We start from the raw sequence: 15,070 nt of genomic DNA on the forward strand, positions 1-15,070 counted from the left end.
CCCTGGCACCCCCTGACTCATCGCATTGCTTCCTGGCCTGGTGTCTCCCAGAGGGCAGGAAAATTGCCTGCCTCATCTCTGAGGGCTGGGGTTTGGTGCTCACGAAGACTTTGCTTGGGAACAAATACCCAGGTCAGTCTGGGATTGAGAAACAACACTACCTTACAGAGCATAGCGAGGTTGTTCAAGTTTTCCAGAAAAGCAGCTCTTGTCCCGCCTTGTGTGATGAGAGTGGAGTCGGAGTGCAGCTCAGGCTCCGCATTCTCAGTGATGAAATGTGGAATGGGCTGTGTGTCCCACCCTGGGGCTGGCTGACTTTGGAACTGGAGCCTCGAAGTTTCTATTGGCTGCTTCTGAAACAGTCTTTTCCAGGATGACTATTCTTGCTCAGTTTCTCTGCCATCTCTAATAAGCTGTTTTCCCTGCTTCCACTCCCCCCACTCTCCCCCGCTGCCCTGCAGGTGCCAGAGGAGCAGGGCAGGACCCCAGGGCTGCAGATGGGTCAGGCAGTTCTGTTCCAGCATCCAAAGCAGTTCTTGGTGACTGTCCTCCGAGACTTGCCCTGGGCCCTGCTCCGGGTGGGATTCTGAGACCACCTGCTCCATGTTGCAGATGAAATCTGTCTCTCTTTTGTGGGAGGTGAGGTGGGGGGGGTTGGGAGGGTGGGGGGTGGGAAGGATGTTTTCCTGGAAACGGCCACAGGATGAGCCGCTGATGAAACTTCTCTTGTGACCTCCCTGGGTGAAGAGCACTTCAGATTTCTGCAGAATTTGTCCATTTCCCCATCTCACAAATGGGGAAACTGAGGCTAAACGACTTAGCTCAGGACCATCGGAATCTCAGGGATGGACAGTCAGGGTGGACAACCTATAGGCCTTTCCTTCTCGGAGAATCTCTGCTCGGGATCGTTCTGTTTTGTCCCAGGTTGCCTAAATTCTGCTCATTTGTCCCGGCGCATTGTAAGAAGTCATGTGACTTCTAAAGCCTTCCCTGACCTCCTCCCTTCATTAGCTGGGTCTTTCACGGGCTTCTACGTAGGCACCCTGGGCTTTCCGGACCGGCTATGCTCCTTTATGTATGCGGGATCCCCACTAGACTGTGAGCTACAGGAGGGAGGGTAGGTCTTGCACCCGGAGAGCACCTTAATTACAGGCGCTGAATGAAAGAATGAACTGGTTGTGCAGGAACCAGGACCCGAACCCGCCTCCCCAGGTACTCTAACACCGGTCCGGCGGAACCTGCAAGGCTCCAGATCGCTTGGAGCCTGTGCTGCTCAATGGGTCTGATAATTCCGGGTCCCCTCTGCGCCCAGCGAAGGGAGGTCCCAGGGCGCACCTTGGCAGGGCTGGGGCGGGGGGGGGGGGCGCCCAGGCGACCGGCGCCTGGAGGCGCGCCGCATTGTTAGGGTGATGAGGCCAGGTGACCCGCCTGGCTCCGGGCGCGGGCGCGGGCGCCGGCTGTGGCGATTGCCCGCGCCGCCTCGAGGGGGCCCTGCCGCGGGCGCCGGCCGCCAGCTAGGAGGACGGGCCCGCCTGCGCGCTACTCCGAGCCCAGCCTCGCTGCGGCCATCGCCCCGCCGGACCGCGCCGCTGGCTCTCCCAGGTACTGGGGCTGGGGAAGGAGAAAACGCGGCCACGCGCCGCCGCCCTCTTTGTTTGGGCCCGGGCGCGGGCTTCCGCGGCCAGGGCACAGAAACTAGGCTTGGGAAGCGCAGGGATCTGGAGCTGGGACGTGGGGAAGGAGTTCGGGGCGTGCGGGGGACGGGAGCTTGGGGCGTGGGGATGGGGTCACTGGGGAACCCAGGTTAGGGAGAGCGGAGACCCGGCTGGGAGCGCACGGGCAAGGGGTTTGGGGCGCGCGGGTACGGGGCTTGGCGCGCGTGGGGGTCGGGGACTCGGCTGGAGTCCCAGGACAGGGGCTAGGGTGCGGGCCAGCTCCGCCGGGGTCCGGGAACGGGGTCGCTGACTTGCTGGGTTTGGGAACAGGGCTGGGGCGCAGGACCGCTCGAGCGGGACCGGTGGCGCCCGGACGCTCTGGACTCCGGGCAGGGATCGGAGCAGCTCTGTCGCGGTCGCTGTGGGGACTGAGCAGACTTTGCTCCCTAGGACTCCGTCTCGAGACTCCAGGTGGAGAGCGCAGCCAGGGGCTTCAGTGGACAGGCTCAAGACCCTTCTCCCACTTTTTCTAGGCAAGCTCTCCAGTGCATCCCTTTCCCTTTGGTGGGTGGGAGGCAGGGGGTATTTCGCGCTTCTTTTTTTTTTTTCCTGAAGGACGGGACCTCGGGGGGCAGTCTTGTGGGGAGGTGTCCCAGGTTGGGGGCCAGCTGTGTAACATGTGCCTGCTGACACGCAGGCGCTGTCTCTGACAAGCAGGAGGAGGGAGGGTGGCGGACGTCCCAGGGGTCTCTGTGCTGGTGCTGCGCAGCGGCATGACATGTGAGTCCGGGGTCCTTTGCTTGGAGTGATTTGAGTATCTGTGGCGGGAAGAGACTCAGGCTCTCCTCTGGCATTCTACAGACAGTGCCAGCAGGTGACCCGGACTCCAACGTGGTTGAAAAACTCAAAGGCCATCAGGGTGTGGGGCCAGCAGAGAGTATTATTGAGGGTGGTCACAACCCCCTGAGAAGCCCCCAGGCTTCCTTGGGGCCCATTCACACACTTTGATCTTCGGAGATGGCTTGCCACCCATTTTTTTCACTACTTAAACGCATGATCATGGAGGATTCTGAAACTATACTGGAAAGTATGTATGCAGAACTCATATTGCATAGCCCTTCAGAACTCACTAACCCTTTGACATTTTGGTAGATTTTCTTGAGGCTTTGGTCTGTTCATATTAATTTTTTAAAGTGCTTTCATGCTTTCACTTTTGAATGAGGTTTGCCTGTTCTGGTGATTCTGGTTCTTTCCTCTTTGGGGCCTGTGAGGTTATATTTGCAAATCAATCAACAAGTATTAAGAAAGGCTTTTCTGTGTTAAGGCCTTGAGGGCCAGGGAGGGGGTGGGGAGTCGCTGCAGCTGGAGGGTGGAGGTGCAAGGCCATTACCCAGAGACAGAGGTGCACTGGGTCCTGGTGGGGGTGTGGCAGCACAGGGGGTGGGGGTGGGGTGTGTGTGCACAGGGAGCTGACTGGAGGAACTGGCAGCAAGCCAGACTCCTGACCTTAGGTATAGTAATAGTGACCTCAAAGGCAAAGTAACAGTCAGACTGATTGAGTGTTTGCTTGTGCTAAATGCTTTGCATGCGTTCATTTCATTTCACCCAAATTGCAATCCTTGGAGGGACTTGGGATTATGATTACTCCATTTTACAGACGAGTAAACTGAGGCAAAGGAAGGCTAAGTAACTTGCCTGAGAGGAAATGAAACATGGCAGTGGGGTGGTGAAGCCTGGGATTCTGGGACAGGACTGTGGGGTCCCAGAGCCCTGCTCCTGGCTGCTGCTGCAAGTCTGACTGCCGACTGAATTCTAATGCGTGTCCAGACAGCAATTCCTCAGCTGAGGCTGCCATAGCTATCAGCAGCTCAGTTGAATTATTTCTTAAAAAACCACTAAGATAGAAAAACTAGTAGCCTGGGGGCATGACTTCTTCCTGAATGCAAATTGACTTATTTTATTTTATTTTAAGCAAAGTATCTCTTTGGTACCTAATGTTTTGAAAGCCAGCTGTTTACAAATGTGACTCTGGAGCTAAAGGGTCGGGGGTGGGGGGTGGAGGGGGTGTCAAGTCAAAGTATATTCCTCCACTGCAGGAGGTGAAGGGGAGAGCAGAGACCTGAGGAGGAGGCCGAAAGGCAAGAACAGTGAGTGGAAGGGCTGACTTACCATCTGGAAGTTGCAGTTTATATCTGCCTAGGATCCACACAAAGACCCATTTTACAGATGAGTAAAATGCCAAGTAAATTCCTGAAGTCAGAGAACAGTTAGGGATCTGAATGAGCCCAGTCCTCTGGCTCTAGGTGCCCCATTCCTTTCCTAAGATCAGCCCGTTGTAAACCACCCCTGTCCAGGGGAAGCCTCTTGTTCCCTCCCTGTGTCCTTGTGTATGAACTTGTGAGGGGGAGGAACTTTCCGCCTTCCTGAGGACAGAAAGCATTGTTTAGATCCCTGCCACCTACTAGGCAGACGAGAAATTTGCTGAGTGCCTCAGCAGGACACTTAGAATTGAGGCTTCCCGGCTTCCGTACAGCGCCCCCCATAGATTTCCCAGGGAGCGGCCTCCTGTCTTGCCGGTGGGTCTGGTGGGTTTCCTCCATGTAGACCCATGGAATGGTGGGTCTGGGCGTCTGAAGCTCTTCAGGAGGTGCGCTGACCCTGGGACCCCCGGATCCTTCCTGTAGGACCCCAGTAAGCACTGGGGCATCAGCTAACTCCTGCAAGCTGTGCCTGGAGTGACCTAGAGCCAATCCCATCTACCTAGAATCCTCTGCTGCTATCCTTGCTGGTCTAGAATAAGGGATGCTGGTCAGTGGGTTAAGTAGGTGTTTGGTTAACTTAGTTACTCTCTTCCTCACAGTTAGCAAGAGTGTTAAAAACCATCACAACAGGGAACACAGTTCTTTCTTTCTGCCCCTACGATGAAGGGCGTGTTGCGTGGCTTCATCTTCACAGGGATTGGTGTGTGGAGCTGCTGTTTCAGCACCTGATTGACCGCTTTCAGTGGCGTGTCGTTTCCACGCTGCCTCACTGCTTCTAAAACACTGAGACAAGAAAAATCGCTGCCACCAAAATGCTGCAGAGCAGGGCTGAATTCTCTTGGATTGAGAGAGCGTTTGGAATCTTAGTGTATGCTGAGTTTGATGCAGGCCCGTGTCCTGCTGCAGGGCTTTTTGGGTGCAGCTCCAGGGCAGGGAACAGTGGTTTCCTTGATGTCTGTCCGTTTCTTGTAAAAGCAGAAAACTAGACTCTTCAAGTTTTTTGAGCTTTCTGTTTGTACTCTGTGATTCAGGAATGTGTTTGGTGCACGTGCACCACTGTAGTGTAGGATGTAGTGCTGAGCTTGGGGTCCCTTGGGTGTCTGCAGTGTCTGTGTGGTGGCATCTCCTACTCTGTTCTGTGTACTCTAGGAGCACCGTGGCCCTCTAGGCACACCTCAAGGCCCCCCCCCACAAATCCGCCCTGTGCACCTAGTGCAGCTACCTGGTATCCCTCACCTGTTGCCATCCACCCTCGCTGGGAGCTGCCTCTGCCAAATGGGAGGGAGGAAGCCAGTGAAAATGAGGGTGATCGAGCATGGGGGCCATCAGTTTGGGGATGAAGCTCTGCACACAATTTAGGGTCCCTCCGAATGCCTCATTTTGTCAGGTAAGGGGAGGATTCTTATATGCTGATTTTTTTTTTTTGAGACGGAGTCTTGTTCTGTTGCCCAGGCTGGAGTACAATGGGGCGATCTCAGCTCACTGCAACCTCCACTTTCTGGGTTCAAGCAATTCTGCCTCAGTCTCACGAGTAGCTGGGATTACAGGCGCACACCACCACGCCTGGCTAATTTTCATATTTTTAGTAGAGATGGACTTTCACCTTGTTGGCTAGGCAGGTCTTGAACTCCTGACCTCAGGTGATCCTCCCGCCTCGGCCTCCCAAAGTGCTGGGATTACAGGCATGAGCCACCACGCCAGGCTGATTTTTTTTTTAATGAAGACACTAATCTAGTACTCTTTTTGTCTCCCGGGCAAAATGAATGAAAGATTATGCTGAAGGATTCTATGTCAGTGATCTAGAGAATTCCCTCCGGCAGAGTGAGGTGCTTCCATAGGTAGGGAAGTGCTCCTCAGAGGCACCCCTCAGGGGAGAGACCTCTCTGTCCCTATCTCCACCCCAGCGCTGGGCAGGAAGCCCTGGGAGCCCTCTGTAAACAGCCCGCCATCTCTCAGCCTAATAATGCGGCTAAGGAGACCCCCTTCCTTTTCACTACTCAAGTACCCAAGCTGACTCTGGCGCTTTCTGTCCCTAGTCTGATTGTTGCGGAACCGTTCATGTATGCCATCCTGATGTCCCCTTTTCTGGAACAGAGCGCTGAGACTTGGCTAGCTTAAGTAACTTGTGTGTGTTGAGAGGATACCAAGCCTTGGATCTGAATCCAGGCCCGTCAGCAATGTTTGGAGGCTAAAGGTACGCACAGGAGGAGTTCTTACTAAGATGAGGGGTTTGGGCAGTCCCCACCCACGAACCAGCCCCTGCTGGAATGGCCAGGCCAAGGCTCAGGAGCTGTGGCGTGCCTGCTGTCCACTGCGGCCAGTGCGCCAGGCCCAGCTGCTTCCTCGGACCCCAAGGCTGGGCCTTTCTTTACTCTTCCTTCCTCCCTCAGCTCTAATTATGGTGTATGTTAGATTGTCTGCCCTTCCTCTTCCTCTTCTCTTTTGGGGAAAGATAATAGCACTTAATACGCTCTTTGCAGGCCTGGCTTTGTTTCTAAGGTATCAGAAGAATCTTTAGGAATCTTTCTTCCAGCCTCCCAAGCGAGCGGCAACGTGTTGGCACCCGGGAAGGATGAACATGGGTGCCCTGGTAATGATTACAATTGCCTCTCCTAGCCAGGCCATGCCCCGGGGGACACCGGGGGACACCGGGGGACACCTCCAGGTGGACTAAAGTGTGTCCCCTCCTTTCATTGTGTCTTGGCAGCCACAGTGTGATGTGGTGGATGTGGTGCAGGTTATGAAACGGCTCCTGAAAAGTAGAGATCAATTCTTTGAGGCTTTGAATACACCGGAATACTTTTGATGCGATACTGAAAGAAAGCAAATGCTCAGGAAGTGGCAGGCCAAGGCTGTTCAGAGCCGTTTGCCGTTGCTTTTTTTTTTTTTTTTTTTTTTTTTAACAGGAGAGTCCGGGCTCTGCTCCAGGCACTGGGATTATTTCTCACTGGAGGGTTCAGGAATCTGCGCTCTCCCCATCACCCTGAACACAGCTGCAGTGTGTAGCATTTCACTCACTTGAAGCCCTACAATAAAAGGCACAGGCCCACATCTGGCTGTGCAGGGCAGGCGGGCAGGCAAGTGGGCCCTGGGGCACACTGGGCCATTAGCAGGGGCATCTGCGTCTAGGCCTGTGCACATTCCTCCCTGGAGCGCCGGGCTGGCTCTGCAAACAAAGGAGCCTGGTCCTGGCATTCTTCTCCACCTGTAATCCATCACCTTTCTTAGAGGTGTCCCTGGGCGCCTACCCCTTTCATCACTGGCCATTTGGGAGTTAGATCAAAGGTACGCACAGGAGAGAGTGACATAGACCAGGTTCTGGCATCCCACAAACCTAGGGCAGAAGTGCCCTTTGTCCTGGGAGATCCTGGGGGTTACTGTGACTGTGTTTGCCATTCCTCGCTTGCAGCCTGATGTTGTCGTTCCTCACAGGTTCCAGGTCTCGGGTGGGAGCCATGTGGGCTGTTGTTTCCTTCTTCTGGGCTCCAGGCCCAGTGTACTTTGGTGCTGCTGAATTTCCATGGCCCCAGGGGCCTGAAAAGCACCTTGTGGTCCTTTTGGAGAACAACTTCCTCATTCTTGGAAGTGCTAACCTGATCCCCTGGAAGGGAGCTGTGTGCTAACTGGTTAACACAGGGGAGACCAGTGTGATAGATGAGTTTTTCCCAAAAGATCGGGGACAGGTGGACAGGGCTAGTGAAAGGGGGCCTGTGTGCAGGTCTTGGCTGGGTGCTAAGGGAGGTAGGAGGGCTCTACCTGGGTTAAGAATGCATTTCTCGGCCAGGCGCAGTGGCTCATGCCTGTAATCTCAGCACTTTGGGAGGCCGAGGTGGGTGGATCATGAGGTCAGGAGATCAAGACCATCCGGGCCAACGTGGTGAAACCCTGTCTCTACTAAAAATGCAAAAATATTAGCTGGGTGTGGTGGCGCATGCCTGTAGTCCTAGCTACTCGGGACGCTGAGGTAGGAGAATTGCTTGAACCCAGGAGGCAGAGATTGCAATGAGCTGAGATTGCACCACTGCACTCCAGCCTGGGTGACAGTGTGAGACTCTGTCTCAAAAAAAAAAAAAAATGCATTTCTCTCATCTTGCACGGGGAGCCCTCTGCAAATAGCCGGCCAGCTCTCAGCCTAATAATGAGAGGGAAGGAGGCACATTTGTTATCTGTATTAGTTGGAGAGTAGCAGAAGACTCTCAAGTAATGAACAAATCTTTGCTTCTTAACTTGCTTTTTGACTATTTTTCTACGAAATAGTTTTCTTGTAATATGTGTTCATTGTAGACTTGGAAAAGTTAAAAAATGCTAAGGAAACAGGAAAAATTTTCTTCAAACATCACCTCCACAAAGGTTCTTATTTTAGCCTGTTTGTGTGCCATATGTTTTCTGTGCTTTTTAAATTTACCAAGCTGAGATCATACCATATGTATTATTTTATATCCTGCATTTTAAAATCAATGTAGCAGTATAAGCATTTCCCAATCTAGAAAGAGCTCTGCATAAATGTGACTGCTGATGACAGTACTCCAGTATGTGGATACTATACTTCGGTTTGTACTCCAGTGTGTGGATGTACCATGATATTTGGACCTCACTGTTTGTTCATTGATGATTTACATCCTGTGTTATGCTTGCACATAGGTCTTTGGGCAGATGGTAGCTAGTCATGTTCTTGGAAGAATTTGTAGCAGCCTCTTTTGAGGTCAAACTGTGGTGAAACATGTATAACATGAACTTTGTCTTTTTTTTTTTTTTTAATATGGAATGCTTCATGAATTTGCGTGTCATCCTTGCGCAGGGGCCGTGCTAATCTCTGTGTCGTTTCAATTTTAGTATATGTGCTGCCGAAGCGAGCACGTCTTTTCTTTTTTTGAGATGGATTCTTGCTGTCACCAGGCTGGAGTGCAGTGGCTCCATCTCGGCTCACTGCAACCTCCATCTTCTGGGTTCAAGAGATTCCCCTGCCTCAGCGTCCTGAGTAGTTGGGACTACATGTGTGTGCCACCATGCCCAGCTAATTTTTTGTATTTTAGTAGAGACGGGATTTCACTATGGCCAGGATGGTCTCGATCTCCTGATCTCATGATCCTCCTGCCTCGGCCTCCCAAAATGCTGGGATTACAGTCATAAACTGCTGCGCCCAGCCACTTTGTCGTTTTAATCATGTAAGTGTACAGTAATGTGACATTAAGTACCTTTACATTGTTGTGCAGCCGTCACCACCCTCCAGCTCCAGAACTCTTTCCCATTTTGCAGAACTGAAACTCTGTGTCTCTTAAATACTAACTCCCACATTCTCCTCCCCCAGCCCCTGGCAACCACCATTCTACTTTATGTCCCTATGAAACAGACTACATCTGAACATGGTATGGCTTGGGAAGGGTAAAAAAAAAAAAAAAAATTAGGAAAAAAAAAGGCTGGGCGCGGTGGCTCACGCCTGTAATCCCAGCACTTTGGGAGGCCGAGGTGGGCGGATCACGAAGTCAGGAGATCGAGACTATCCTGGCCAACATGGCGAAACCCCGTCTCTACTAAAAATACAAAAATTAGCTGGGTGTTTGGCACACGCGTGTAGTCCCAGCTACTTGGGAGGCTGAGGCAGAAGAATCGCTTGAACCCGGGTGGCAAAGATTGCAGTGAGCCAAGACTTCGCCACTGTGCTCCAGCATGGGGACAGAGCAAGACACCGTCTCAAAAAAATAAAAATAATAATAAGAATAAAAAAAAGAAACGGACTACATAGGGTGCTTCATATAAGTGGAATCACACACTATTTGTATTTTTTGTGATTTATTTTATGTATATAATTTTTTGAGACGGAGTCTTGCTCTCTCGCCAGGCTGGAGTGCAGTGGTATGATCTTGGCTCACTGCAACCTCTGCCTCCTGGGTTCAAGTGATTCTCCTGTCTCAGCTTCCCAAGTAGCTGGGACTACAGGTGTGCGCCACCACGCACAGCTAATTTTTGTATTTTTAGTAGAGATGAGGTTTCACTGTGTTGGCCAGGATGGTCTCGATCTCTTGACCTCATGATCAGCCTGCTTTGGCCTCCCAAAGTGTTGGGATTACAGGCGTGAGCCACCACCCCCGCCTGTGATTTGTTTCACTTGGCATAATGTCCTCAGGGTTTCATCCGTGTTGCAACATTGTCACAATTTCCCTCCTTTTTAAGGCTGAATAATATTGTGTGTGTGTGTGTGTGTGTGTGTGTGTCTATAGCACATTTTGTTTATCCATTCTTCCGTTGACACACTTGGGTTGCTTCTATCCTTTGGCTGCTGTGAATAGTGCTGCTATGGATATGGGTGTATAAGTCCTTGCTTTCCATTTTTTTGGGTATATACCCAGAAGTGAACATGAGCTTTATGGAACTCCTTAGTATATATGATTAAATTGCAATTGAGACATAGGGTGCTGTCTGGATTCTCATGGTGTCCACCCAATGTCCCTAAAGATGGCTAGGTTGTCACCCCCAGGGTAAAAACTAGGCCTGCAGGAAAAGGAAGAGGGAGACTTCTTACTGAGCTATTTTGACAGATTGTGTAAACTCTGTGATTAATGGGATGAGAAAGCAGGAAGAATGTCTTTCATTTAAAAAAAAAAAAGAGCCTTCAGGGTTGCGTGGTTTTATTTTCAATTAAAAGGGTCTGATTTTGTTTCTGGAGAATGGTTTTAATTTGGATAAATGGTTCAGTCTGGGAACCGCATGCCAGAACCTATGATCTATGAGTGCAATTACTCAGGGTTTCCTCGGCTGCTTTTCTGAGGGAACAGTCCAGAACAGGACTCGCTCTGGTTTGGCTCTGTTAAGCATTGGGGCAAGGCCCCCGGGCGCTTGGAGTGAGGCGGTTTTTGTGATCACTTGTTGAAGTGCAGCCATCATGCCCTCCCCATCATGCCTTCCCCGACTGATGGTGGTTAATTTTTACCCTCTAAGAATGTGCTCACAATTCCAAGTCAGGAATGTCAACAGCATGCTGTCGTTTCCCCTCCTTCAACACGCTGAACCAAATTTACTGGCATCTTTTCCAACGTGGGCATTGCAGAATTGTGAGATTTGGGGGCTCAAGGAGGACGAAGACTCATCCTGATGTTCCTCCTCCAGATTACTTGAGGTCCCTGGCCGGGCAGGACTGCAGGCCCAGAGATGGGGTGGTGGGTTGCTCTATCTGGGGTCAGCAGGTGCTTCTTTCCCAGGGGATGCTGGTTGGGGGAGGTGAGGGAATAAATCCTGGGTGGCTTTGAGGAACCATTGGGATGGAGGGACAGCCTGGGCAGAGGCCCCGGGCAGAGCCGCCCACTGTGTTCTGGAGTAGCAAAAGGGATTTGCAGAAGGCAAAGAAGAATACAAAGACACAAGGTAGGATGTTCCGCTCTTTAGGAGAAACATGGCAAGGCCCTGGACAACTTTCCAGGGGCTTGCAGATTGGAGACCGATGCCTGGCCGACCTAGTGGGCTGGTAGGAGCCAGTGTGGAGAGTGGCAGGGTGTCCCCAGGCTGGGAGGTGGAGACAGTCTACAACTGAAATTTCCAAGAGCACAGCCCACAAAGGAAGCATGGGGTCCATGAGGTGGGTGAAGGCATTGCCCTGCTGGCTTGTATCAAGGTGTTGGCTCCTGGGCCCGAAACAAAGGGCATATTAGCATAATGAATAGTAAAGTCATTTGGTTGGGTCCTGGGAAGAAGGCGGAGTGGCTCCAATACTTGGAGCCCGGGCCTGTTTCCGAAGGAAGGGCTGGTGGGTGGGCGCCACTTCTGGAGGTCCAGCCTGCTCTGGGACCACACGGTTTGAGAAATGTTGGCCACATGTGCCCCTTTATTTCTGAGGGAAGCACTGACAGCAGCTCCCCCTGTGTCCCCGGGACCTTTCTCATTTTCCCCTTTCCACGGGCTAGGATTTGGGTGTAACCAGACTATTCTGATGAAAAATTTGAGTGAGACAGGTAACCCGCAATGCTCAATGGAGTTGGGATGTGTTGCTCTTTAACTCCCCACCCCCACTTCCATGTAAATAGGAATAATCCAAAACATAGGTCATCACTGAGCGCATACTGTGCTTTTAAGGCATTTTGCTTGATATTAGGGATAACGCGACCACCAGAATTGTGCTTATCCATTTCTCATAGGATAACAGAACGCACGATCGTTCATTTTCCTCTTCCCATGGAGGTGTTTGCAGCAGTGGGTGTGAGAAGCATGGCGTGTTGTGTGACTGTCTCACTGATGGTTCTCCCAAACCTGGATCCCGACGTAGGTGTTGCCAGTCTCTGGGTGTCATCCCCCCACTTGTGACTGCAGTGATGTCTCAGAATGCCCTGGAGGGATGACCTTACTCCAAGTGGTCCCTCAGCTGCTGGGCTGGCTATTTGTGAGTAAACCATTTTGGTCAATGCTGCTTCTTTTTTTTTAAGATAGGGTTTCACCCTGATGGCCAGGCTGGTCTTGAACTCCTGACCTCAGGTGATCCACCCACCTCGGCCTCCCAAAGTGCTAGGACTACAGGCGTGAGTCACCGCGCCCGGCCCTGCTTCTTTTAGAATATGCTCATCAGCTTCAGCTTGTCAGGTGTCTGGTTGTCTGTCTGTGTGGAACCCGTGGGGAGGTCTCTGCAGCCTCACAACTCGCAGGGAGGTGGCCTCTCTGCGTGGTCATGCCCTGCGGAGTTGCATTCCTCTCCCTGATGGCCGGCTGCCAGGACCTGTGGGCCCCGGCGAGAAGGGTGGGAGGTGCCGTGGCTCCTGCCAAGCTCAGTCTTCACAGACTGGGTGAGTTCTTCTGAAGCGTGGCTCCCCGGGACACCACACATGGGGCAAGCACAGCTGTGTGGCCAACGGCACGTTAACAGGGCTAGACACACATGGGCTGCCTAATGACGACCTTGGCCTGTGGGTCTGTAACTCTTGGTGAGTGGCCAGCTGGGGGCTGTTGGTGCTGAGTTCAGCTCTGCAGCCAGTAACGTTCCAGCTGAGTTCCAGACAGACCCGGCTTCCGTTTTCAGTGCCAAGATGAAATGGGTGAATGAGCGGGAGCTGACAGAGACTTTTGACGACTGTGATCGCTATTGTCCGGAGTTCCCTTGACCCTCTGGAGGTACTGCCTCTCCTTTCATTTGTACACACTGGTTTTTCTGCGCAGTTCTGCCTGTTGTCAGCTCTGTGAGCTCTGGGGACACCAACTTTTCCGTTTCCCATACTGCCAGATGACTTTGAGCAAACAAGAGGAAGGTCCCAGCGTGGGCGCTGCCTGTGGCCACATTGTCTTATCTGTTTGCCCTGTGGGTGAAGTGGAAAGGGAGCAGGCTTTGCAGGAACCCAGGTGGCACTCCTTCTCGTCCCTGCCACTTGCTCTCTGTGTGACCTGGGATGGTCCCCAAACTTCTCTGAAGTGATGCTGAAAACTGGGTTGATAGCATGGACCTCACTGAGCTGTTAGGAGTAGCTGTCGACACTGGGTACCCGAGGTCCTCTTGAATGGAAACCAGGTAGCCTTCGAGTCCTTTTCTTTCACCTGTGGTTGATTACCCTTTTGAGAGCTCTGACCCCAGAAAAAGTGTTTTTCAGATTGGCCCAGGTTCCTCCACGAAGACAGACTGAGAAAGGGGTGGGCTTGTGGGCCTCCTGAGCCCTTCCCAGGCCATGTACCCTCCAGGGTGGTCCAGGTGGGACACTGACCACCAGAGGCCCAGCCCCCTGTCCCAAGGCCCAGTTAGTTGCGGCCTTTATCCACTCACATTCTGTGGGATTGGATTGTGTAATTTTTGTTTGTATCTCTCTGTCCTCATTAAATCTTAACTCCTCCAAGGACAAGAATCAAAGCTGCTGTTGCTTTAAAAAAAAATGATAAGAGCATTGGAAGGAACTTAGAGTTAGCTACATGTCCTTGCCAAGGTGTGACATCACTCAGAGCCTCTATTCCATCCTCTGGACAGCTGGGGCTGGCCTCCCAATCTGGTGCCCACACGGTACACTTCACAATGGGAGGGGACAGTTACATAGCTAGATGGAAATATTCTAGGAGTGATTGCTTACGAGGAGAGAGGGAAATGCTGGCACACTTTCCCAGGCCTTCGTTCATGTTTTTATTAGGGCCTCAACTTTCGTTCTTGGAGTTTTGCTTTGTAACCTATTCCTTTAACTTTCAGAAGAGAACCATTTACACCTCATCTTACAGACTTGAGAATCTAGCCTGCTGTTACTTCCTTGGAAAATAGCCACATTGCAAACTGTGTTATTGAAAGTTGATGACAAATGCCTGCCAGGAGTCCATGCAGGGTCCTTGAGAAGAGGTGCGCCTACAAGGCTGTGACTTCAGCACAAAAGAATACTCTTTCTGGACAGAGTGTGTGGTGGGGTTTTCTTCCTTCAAATCCGTATTGCCAAATGGCAAGAATTATTTCCTTTGTTTTGGTCTCAAAATGGATTCCAGTCTTGATGCAGACCCAACAGCACTGTGTAATCCCTTGTGTTAACATTTATTTATTTATTTATTTATTTTCTCTTTCTTTTTTTTTTTTCTGAGACAGAATCTTGCTCTGTCACCCAGGCTGGAGTGCAGTGGCATGATCTCGGCTTGCTGCAGCCTCCGCCTCCCAGGTTCAAGTGATTCTCCTGCCTTAGCCACCCAAGTAGCTGGGATTATAGGTGCCCACCACCACACCCAGCTAATTTTTGTCTTTTTGGTAGAGATAGGGTATCATATGTTGGCCAAGCTGGTCTCAAACTCCTGACCTCAGGTGTTTGAGATCCTGACCTCAGGTGATCCTCCTGCCTTGGTCTCCCAAAGTGCTGGGATTACAGACGTGAGCTACCATGCCAGATCTTTGTGTTTTATTTATTCATTTATTTATTTATTTTTCTGAGATGGAGTCTCTCTCTGTCGCCCAGGCTATAGTGCAGTGGCACCATCTCGGCTCACTGCAACCTCCGCCCCTCAGGTTCAAGCAGTTCTCCTGTCTCAGCCTCCCGAGTAGCTGGGATTACAGATATGTGCCACCACATCTGGCTAATTTTTTTGTATTTTTAGTGGAGATGAAGTTTCACCATATTGGTGAGACTGGTCTTGAACTCCTGACCTTGTGATCCACTCGCCTCTGCCGCCCAAAGTGCTGGAATTACAGGCTTGAGCCACCGCGCCCGGCCTGTATGTATGTATGTA

At 51.6% G+C, this 15,070-nt stretch overlaps 1 protein-coding gene and 1 non-coding gene across 3 annotated transcripts in view; one reads left to right on the plus strand and one right to left on the minus strand.

Annotated features, from left to right (window-relative positions):
- Nucleotides 1-1,061: 1,061 nt before the first annotated feature.
- The window catches only part of TNS3 (tensin 3), a 319,311-nt gene continuing 305,302 nt past the window's right edge, over nt 1,062-15,070 (plus strand). Inside the window, exon 1 of one of the 2 annotated variants that reach the window (XM_064366692.1) lies at nt 1,062-1,212. In XM_064366692.1, the coding sequence (XP_064222762.1) occupies nt 1,168-1,212 (45 nt within the window). In that variant the 5' untranslated portion in view covers nt 1,062-1,167. Of the gene's footprint in view, nt 1,213-1,579; nt 1,603-15,070 lie in introns of those variants that run through there. The other variant, XM_064366695.1, reaches the window with a different exon arrangement.
- Nucleotides 8,670-8,773, minus strand: LOC135270751 (U6 spliceosomal RNA). Its single transcript, XR_010338884.1, has one exon. It is a non-coding gene; the product is annotated as a U6 spliceosomal RNA (small nuclear RNA).

Source organism: Aotus nancymaae, unplaced genomic scaffold, assembly GCF_030222135.1.
Source record: "Aotus nancymaae isolate 86718 unplaced genomic scaffold, 86718_ANA_hifiasm-v0.15.2.pri h1tg000065l, whole genome shotgun sequence".
Taxonomy (NCBI): domain Eukaryota; kingdom Metazoa; phylum Chordata; class Mammalia; order Primates; family Aotidae; genus Aotus; species Aotus nancymaae.